Below are 10000 nucleotides of genomic sequence, written 5' to 3' on the forward strand. Positions count from 1 at the left end.
CGTAATTAATAAGACCAATAATTAGAACAGCCACTTTACAACTGCTGGCAGTAATGACTGGGTATGCAGATGTCCTGCTTTGATTGGACACCTGACCCTGACCCATGACGTTTTTTAAAATTATTATTATTCATGATTCATTTGAATCTAGAATGGGATTAAAATAAATTCAATTCAAATCAAATGGAAGACCAAATAGGTACAGTCCTGCATTGAAGTAATCAGAAGGAACCCAAACAAGGAAAAAGCAAAGATGAAGTCATCAGGAGGAACCTGGATAGGATTCGCATTTCAGCTGCGACTCGTCTACCCTCAAACCCATCCAGGCACAGACAATTTAGCCCTATTCAAAAAACACAAACAAAAAAAAAAACATCGAAATAACCCAGATCAAAAAAAAAATAATTCTGGCTGCCAGACCATGCGTCCAATCAAGTTTAAATTTGAAACATGCATTCCCCATTAAAACCAGATCATAAATGTGAAGTTTCACATTGATTGATTAAGTGGTTCCAGAGAAAACATTATTTAATATTTTTCTTCAATATGGCTGTCAAACCATGTGACATATCAATTATTCCTGAACAAACTTGTACACCCAAGGCTTGGGGTACATTTTTGTGAAGTTTCCCCTCGATTTGACCAGCTGTTCTGGAGAAGATTTTTGTTATTGGTTTTAGGGTAAATCCAATATGGCTGCAAAACTATGTGACCTATGATGTCATATGTGTGATCATTTTGTTACTCATGGATAGGCGGTCATACCTGTAAAGTTTCACCTCAATCTGTTCAGCCACTTCAGAGAAGATGATTTTTGAAGGTTTAATAAAACAAAGCCGAACAATACGGTTGCCGAATCACGTGACCGATGATGTCATCATTTTTTTTTCTTCTGTTTTATCCCGAAATGACACTCAAAAATTTTCATACTGATCAGATGTAGCGTTCTACATATGCAATTATGACGTAGAAAATTTGGCCGAAATTGGCCTATGTTAACCTCAAAATTAATAGGTGATTGAATTCATTGACCTGATATGCAAATCCTGTTCAAATTTCAAGTCAATCAGATGAAAATTGAGGATTTTAGAAAATTTGGCCTATGTCGACTTTTTGGCCTATGTTTACCTCAACATTAGGAGGTGGTTGTATTCAGTGACCTGATAGGCAAATGCTCTTCAAATTTCAAGTTAGATTAAAATTGAGGATTTTAGGAATTTGGCCTATGTTGACCTTTTAGTCAATGTTGACCTTTTGGCCGATGTTTACCTCAAAATTAATCAGTGGTCGAATTTGGTGATCTGATATGCAAATGCTCTTCAAATTTCAAGTTAGATTAAAATTGAGGATTTTAGGAATTTGGCCTATGTTGACCTTTTGGCCGATGTTTACCTCAAAATTAATCAGTGGTCGAATTTGGTGATCTGATATGCAAATGCTCTTCAAATTTAAGTCAATCAGATGAAAATTGAGGACATTAGAAATTTGGCCTATGTTGACCTCAAAAATTAATAGGTGGTTGAATTGAGCTACCTGATATGCAAATGGTCTTCAAATTTCAAGTCAATCAGATGAAAATTGACAATTTTAGAAACAATTTTAAAAGTTGGCCTATTTTGGGTTGACCTGATGGCCCATGCTGACCTTTTGACCGATGATGACCTCGTAAGTAATAGGTGGTTGAATTCAATGACCTGATTTGCAAATCTTGTTCAAATTTCAAGTCAATCGGATGAAAATTGACAATTTTAGAAACAATTTTAAAACTTGGCCTATTTTTGGTTGACCTTCTGGCCTATGCTGACCTTTTGACCAATGATAACCTCAGAAGTAATAGTTGGTTGACTTAAATGACCTGATTTGCAAATCTTGTTCAAATTTCAAGTCAATAGGATGAAATTTGAGGATTATAGAAAATGTGGCTCAAATTGTCCTATTGGACTATGTAGACCTTTTTTGTCGACCAAATTTTACGAAACTTCAATGTGTGACTGTAGCAGGTTAAGTGACATTAATCTCTGAAAATTTCAGAAGGGTCGGTTGAGCGGTTTGGGCTGGAGGCGAGCGAACAGACAGACAGACGGACAGACAGACAGACACACACAAACAGAGGCGATCAACATACTTGTCAAAAAAAAAAAAATTTTGCCAAGTAACAAACAGACAGACAAACAAACGGACCCAAATGCAATACCCTCTCCGAATGCTTTGACGAGGGTAATGACAGTATTAATAAATAATATTTAATAAAACCATTTCATTTGATTATTCAAACAGCCTCAAGGGGTTATGTAGCATTTATAGACCAGGACATCAAACAAGGCAAGATGTGTGGAACTATCCGGGTTCCAAAGTGGTAATTTGGAATTGGTCAGAATAAATGGAGAAATGGAAGTGAAGGAGTGAGACGAAGAGAAAACGTGGGAAGGGGCATTTAGGAGGAGGGGCAGAAAATGGGAAAGGGGAGGGGGTTGGGAGGAGAGGAAATAAAGTCAAATTCCTGAGAAGAAAGGAAATATTGGGGAAGAAGAATTCTACGATGTTTGCATCCCGTACGTAAAACATAAAGCACTCTTATGAGGCACCTGTGAAGTATACAGTGCCTATAGAAAGTCCACACCCCCTTTCAAATTTTTCACCTTTTGTTGCCTTTTAGCCTGGAATTAAATTGCATTAAAACAGGCTTTTTCCACCTTTATTTTATACATCGCAACCCACAACTTCCAAGTGAAAAAAAATTCAACAAATTTCAGAAAATTCAGTAAAATTACAAAACGAGAATATCTTTGTTGGATAAGTATCCAACCCCTTATAATAGCAATTGTAAATTAGCTCATGTGTAACCAATCACCTTTCAAAATCACACACCAAGTTAATTGGCCTCAACATGTGTTAAATTGTAGTGATTCTGATTATTTCAGAATAAAATCAGCTGTTCCTGTAGGTTATCTCTGCTTGGTGATGCTTTTCACAGCAAAGACTCAACCATGACCACCAAAGAGCTTTCAAAAGACCTCTAGGATAAAGTTGTGGAAAGGCACAAATCAGCGGATGGGTATAAAACTATTTCAAAGGTCTTGAATATCCCTTGGAGCACAGTCAAGACAATCACTAAGAAGTGAAAGGTGTATGGTACCATTAAGACCCTGCCTAGATCAGGCTGTCCCTCCAAACTAGATGACCAATGAAGGAGACTGATCAGAGAGGCCACTAAGAGGCCAATGGCAACTTTGAAGGAGCTATATGCTTTTATGGTGAAGATTGTTCACTGTGTGCATGTGACAACAATATCCCAAGCACTCCACAAGTCTGGCCTGCATGGTGAGGTGGCAGGAAGGAAGCCATTACTCAAAAAAGCGCACCTTGAGTCTCGTTTGAGGAATGCAAAAAAAAAAAAAAACCCAAAAAACACTGGATTATGAAGACATGTGGCAAAAGGTTTTGTGGTCTGACGAAACCAAGATGGAACTTTTTGGCCTCAATGTAAAACGCTGTTTGGCACAAACCCAACACAGCACATCACCAAAAGAACACCATCCCAACTGTGAGACATGGTGGTGGCAGCATTGTGTTATGCAGATGTTTCTCATAAGCATAGACTGGGGCACTTGTCAGGATATAAGGGCAAATGGATGGAGCAAAATATAGAAAAATCCGAGAGGAAAACCTGCTGCCCTCTGCAAGTAAGCTGAAATTGGGTGGAAGTTCCAACATAATATATATATATATATATATATATATATATATATATATATATATATATATATATATATATATATATATATATATATATATATATAATTGCTGTCCATCTGTGCTGTGATGTGCTGTGAATTGCTGTGAAGATCTTCACTAATATGATGAAGAGAGACTATTCAGGCAGTCAACATGAGATCTTCAAATTGCATTGTGGACCAAGGTGACCCCGTGCAACTTGAATGAGCTTGAACAGTTTTGTACAGAAGAATGGGCAAATATTGCCCAATCAAAGTGTGCAAAGTTGGTAGAGACCGATCCCAACAGACTCACAGCTGTAATTGTTGTCAAAGGTGCTTCCACCTGGTATTAATTAACTCAGTGGGATGAACACTTATCCAACCATGATAATATCCCAAATGACTGGGTGAATGTTGTAAAGAAAGCAAAATAGAAGAAACCCTTTGTAGTGACAAAGCTACAACAATAAGATTTGAAGAGTGCTGAACAACTTGAGAAAGCGGTTGTCAATAGAAAACTTGATACTGAGGGTCTCAAAGTGGAGTGACTGAAGATCCACTGGTTGTGTTTTAAGCGTGAAACACCAAAGAAGATTTTCTTCAAGTATCGTAACAATGAGGATGTTCGTTTCAGATGTATAGATTTAAGTCGTATTGGTGGTCCACAGAATCGTAGATATATTAATCTAGGTTCATTGGTTCTGCCAGATTTGTACCCACAAGGCAGAGAAATAGCTGGTCCAAAGTTGAAGGACCTCCATACCTTGCTGCAGTTTGTACCCCCAATTCACCATGCATTCTATAACCAATTGATAGTCAATGATAATGTAGATGATGGTGGGTTAATTGAAGAGCAAGACATAGAATTAGATGAACACTGAGAAGGAACCCTCCCAAACCATGAATCAAGTTAGATCTGCTGAGGTTATGTCATTTTGTTAAAAAGACATAACCTCTACGAAGAACCTTTATGTTAGGTTCTTACAAGGAATGTGTGTTGTAAAAGCTGTACTGGTTTGCTGAATAAAAACACTTTGATTTTCAGTGCAAACACCTTTATTGTTCATTTTTAGAATTGAATCCCTAATGCGAAAATGGGCCATCCCACACAATCGGGCTATAACGAGAGCACCATAATGGGCTATCCCTCAGGATGGACCAAAATATTATGATCCTAAGGACCATAATGGGCCATCCCAAAAGGGTCAAATTCAACACCCTTTTTCCCTGGGTGGGACCTGTACTACTTGGTTTTTTTTGCGCGTGGATATAATTTCGTGTGTCTTGTGTTTATTTATCCTTTGGTATTTTTAATTTCCATTTTCTCATGGTGACACAGGAGACTGACAACTTTGAGTCATTTTTTTCTCAAAAAGTACACCAAGATGGGATGGCCCAGTATGGTTCTAAGGTACTTATATTCTCGTTTTGTTTTTTAAATTAATTTTCTGAAATTTGTGGAAGTTGTTTTTCACTTGGAAGTTGTGGGTTACGATGTGTAAATAAAGGTGGGAAAAGTCTGTTTAATGGAATTTCATTCCAGGCTACAAGGCAACAAAAGGTGAAAATTTTGAAAGGGGGTGTAGACTTTCTATAGGCACTGTGTATACAATGAGAGGTTTGAGTTTGTCGGAGCAATCACACATCATGGAAGAATCCCTCATACGTGGGTAGACTTTTATTAATCATCTCACGAACTTATCACCAAATAAATTATAATCTAGAGACAACACTACTGACACTAATGTTCACTTCTGAACCGATATGATGAAGAGTGATTATTCAGGCAGTCAACATGAGATCTTCAAATTGCATTGTGGACCAAGGTGATCGGTCTTGCAGCATGTGGTTCATTTTGTACATTGGCTTGTAAATCTATAAATTATTTGCACTAGTCAAATGTACATGTCCTTGACTGGCAACCACCATGCATGCTGTGCAGCAAATCATCCAAACTTCAACAGGATTTGTTTCCTTTGCCAACAAACTGTCTTCATTTTCAGCTTATGCGTTAAAGTCGGAAGCATGTGGTTGAGGATTTTGATAACCACAACTATAAACACAAATTCTCTCAAAACTTATTAATCTTCTTGCATTGTCCTGACTTTTAAAAACAAAAGGCCAGGTCAAATTCAAATCACCTTCATAGACATAAGATGCAGATCTTAGGCCCCCAAAGTCACCCCTTTAGTGTTTGCAAAGATCCTTGTTCAGATGTGATAACTACACCCTTAAACAGCATGCACGGCAAATTAAATTAGACAAGCAATTTGGTCCAGAGCCAAATCATCACAATTTTGGATGCTTTCAATGCTGAGGTGGCCTATTTGCTGCCCAAAAGCTCATTTGCTACCTCCTTCTTGAGGCTCGTAAAGTTATTGTCTCTGCTACAATGATAAGCATCAGGAAGAAAATCGACTGCAAAGTTCTATATTCGGTATTTCATGAACTTTGTTATCTGAATTCTTGTTAAAATAAGGGCTTACTCATCATACGATGTTGTAAATGTACAAAATGGGTATTGCTAAGGATCATGCATGTCCCGAATAACTTTAAGGTTATGCACTGTACGCCCCGAAGAGTTGTGTTAACAGAATAAAGAAAGAGGCATCACTGATACTTACTCCACCTGCAGGTGCTTCTCGATCGATAATGACATCAAACCATCAGAATCTGCAGAAAATGGAAGGAAAATATGGATCCATAAATCGAAGATGTCCTCGGAAAGCATACATGCCAATATCGTGATGCAATGACGTGGGCTGTCTGTGGTCTTGGATGAAATTTGTAAGTGGTTAGAGAAAGTAGACAATTCATTTACACAGAAATGAATGCATTCCCTTGACCCACAGGGAAATGAATACAGCAAGCTATAAAGAATAGTCTGTCCGTGTGCACAAACCTAACCTTTAATACGTCCACATCTGATGGATGAAGTGATTTGCACGAAGAACATATCAGAACCATGATGGCACCTTTACTCATGAGGTGCAGAAATGTCCTGCATTTCCTATGTCTGCGAAGGGAATTCAAAAGGATGCTTCCCCTTATTCCTGAAAGGGAATATTCCTGTGCCAGCGAAATATGGAACAGACGTTCGTTCCATTTTATGTAATTTGCAGCCAGTGTCACACATTTCCCCCAATAGTGGGCGAGTCTCCTGATGTTTCACTGCAATAGAAGTCATGTTTCGGCTTTGAAACATGATGAAAAGGGAAAACTTTTTGACCCCAACCCAACCCCCCCTCTGCACTCCTTCCCTCCACCCCCATCCATTTGGCAATAAGAAAACGTCCCATTTGCAAATTCCAATGTCACAAATGATTCCTTGTTTGCTCAACGAGGGAGAACTGCTGATATGTAGCAGATGAAATGGCAGAGTGTGTAAAGGGTTCCTAAGTCCTTCGAATCGGTTGAAATACAGTATTTGTGAAAAAGTTTTTAATTTATATGGTTGTTTTTTTCACCTTCTGGATCTCATGAAAGCTAACTATCTGATATACATTATTCTTTCGATTTGAGCATCCATCGTGGCCAATCAGTGTCAATTTGGTCGAACCCACAAGTGGAAAGCCGATCAGCGTGTATGTGTGGACCTCTTCTTATTCAACAACACCGAGTGTGGACCTATTCTGATCATTCCTCAGCCATTGTTTTTCTCATTAGCTGCCTGCTCAGCCATCTGCTTCTTATTCTGCTTCCCAGCCTTCCAGCGTCCGGCTGCAAAGGCCCTTTGCACATAATACTCTTCACCAACTGGTACCCCCACCCATCAACCCACCTCAGACACACAACCAGATTACATTCCCTTTGCTTTCCCACATCACTTATCTCAGGATGATGACATTGCCAATGCTTGGTTGACCACAATGGAGTGGACATCCAGGACGAACCTGTTATATTGTGCTTATTAATGTCACAGTCCTTCAACAAACTACAATTACATTATCCTCATGGAAAATGGAGTGTTTATAGGCTTTCTGAGGTGGACTCTCGAACACCCCGCAAAAAAACTTTCCAGAAACCTGGCGAACAAAGTCACCGTTGATCAGCACATTGGCTCAAGTGGTTATATATATTTTTATATATATATGTATATATATATATATATATATATATATATATGTATATATATATATATATATATATATATATATATATATATATATGTATATATATATATGTATATATATATATGTATATATATATATATATATATATATATATATATATATATGTATATATATATATATGTATATATATATATATATATGTATATATATGTATATATATATATATATATATGTATATATATACATATATATATATATATATATATATATATATATGTATATATATGTATATATATATATATATATATATATATATATATATATATATATATATATATGTATATATGCATATATATGTATATATATGTATATATATATATATATATATATATATATATATATATATATATATATATATATATATATATGCATATATATGTATATATATATATGCATATATATGTATATATATATATATATGCATATATATGTATATATATATATGCATATATATGTATATATATATGCATATATATGTATATATATATATATATATATATGTATATATATATGTATATATATGTATATATATATATATATATATATATATATATATATATATATATATATATATATATATATATATATATATATATATATATATATATATATATTGTTGCGAATTCGCGCCCGCCGGCGTGCGATCTGCCACGTAACTCGAATCACGGCACGTCGCCCACTGGACGGACAATTCAGTCGTGACCCTCTCGGAACAACGCCGGGAGCTAGTCACGGGTGGGTCTTTCGACCACACCACAATCGTGCCAATCGGCCACCCGCGTAGGATAGGGTTGTTCGCCAAACTCGACCTACCTAAGTACCTACGCGGATGGTTAATCGGGCGATCGTACCTCGCCGCAGGTCGACTTCGGACACGAACCGCTTAAGCGGTTCGTTCCGTACTGCAGAGATAACCGAGCGGAGTTATCGTCAACCTCGACGGTTCAGATTAGTTACCGGGAACTTACACCCACTACCAATCTCTTACGTGATGTAGGATGGAGAGTCAATAAAAAGAAAGGAGACGAAGCAGAGCGGGAACAGTTCAACAAGCAAGCATTTTATTGCGCAACACAGAGACACAAAGCAAGCACGTATATTCAGTCACAGCAATAATAATAAAAGGCACGTATTCAAGCACAGAAAGAAACTAAAAAAAAGAGATACTACCGACTACGACCGACACACGGCAACACTTACGCAGTTCTACTTTACGGACGGCGCCACCACAAGCATTTACACAAAAAGCAAAGGAAAAAGAAAAGAAGTCGCGACTTCCCTTTTCGTGGCTGGTGAGTCCCTCTCCCACGACCATCAGCGTGGTCGCGCCTGGCTCCGACCTCTCTTGCGGCCGGCGAACCCTCTCCGGCACTCCTCGTCCGGACGCGCAGGTCCACCTCACAACTGGCGCTGCCGCGTCTCCCGTCCGTGCCTTCGTTGACAGGCCGCTCGCCAAGCCGCGAGCGCAGGACCTCTTCCCCCGACAAGACAAGCAGCGCCAAGAAGAAGACGACGTCCAGCCCAGAAGCTCAAACAACCCGAAGAACACAGGAACTCTCGAAGACAAGGAGACAGGAAGCATCGAAAAACTCTACTCAAGGTCCATGCTGTCCGCCTTTTGTAGCGTGGGGCTCCACCCTTCGCTCCGCCACGTTTTCGGCCCCGCCTCCCTTCGAGCTTCTTGGAGAAGCCTCTCAAAGGGGGGCGTGCCCTCTCGCTCTCCCTCCACCCCGCCCCGTGTGGGGGCCGGGGGAGACAGTTTTGGCTCAGGGCCAGGGAATTATTCCCCCAAAAAGAGGCCCCCACCTTTTCTCACCTTTGACCCCCGGCTCGGATTGCACTTCCACCACACCGAGCGTGGAGAAATTAGATGGGAGAAACAGGCGGGAAAAACCCCCGAGCATCTTTGGTGGTTTTTGTTCTTCCGCGGAGATCGTGACCGCATGGGGCTTATTGAATGGCGAGTGGCGAAGATGTGGTAGCGTAGGTGGTGGAGGTGGCATAGTTGTAGTGTGGTTGGCACTGTGGTGGGGATGGCGCGGTTGTTGAGATTCCGTTTGTTTGAAATAAAAGATAGAACAGAAAAATGGCGAACTCAAAGCGTCGCAGCCCAGATGGATCACATAAATTCCCTCTATACAACGGGTTTGG

General features: G+C 38.9%; 1 protein-coding gene across 6 annotated transcripts in view; it reads right to left on the reverse strand.

Moving 5' to 3' along the window:
* The window catches only part of LOC147016985 (histone-lysine N-methyltransferase ASH1L-like), a 298948-nt gene that overhangs the window by 67403 nt on the left and 221545 nt on the right, over window positions 1-10000 (reverse strand). For 5 of the 6 annotated variants that reach the window (XM_085846304.1, XM_085846302.1, XM_085846301.1 and 2 more), the window contains exon 16: window positions 6341-6389. The exons of the other annotated variant lie outside the window; for it this stretch is intronic. In XM_085846304.1, coding sequence (XP_085702430.1) covers window positions 6341-6389 — 49 coding nt within the window. The remainder of the gene's footprint in view (window positions 1-6340; window positions 6390-10000) is intronic. 6 annotated transcript variants of the gene reach the window in all.

Source organism: Eptatretus burgeri, chromosome 11, assembly GCF_056783735.1.
Source record: "Eptatretus burgeri isolate ZD-2024b chromosome 11, Ebu_testis_v1, whole genome shotgun sequence".
Lineage (NCBI taxonomy): Eukaryota > Metazoa > Chordata > Myxini > Myxiniformes > Myxinidae > Eptatretus > Eptatretus burgeri.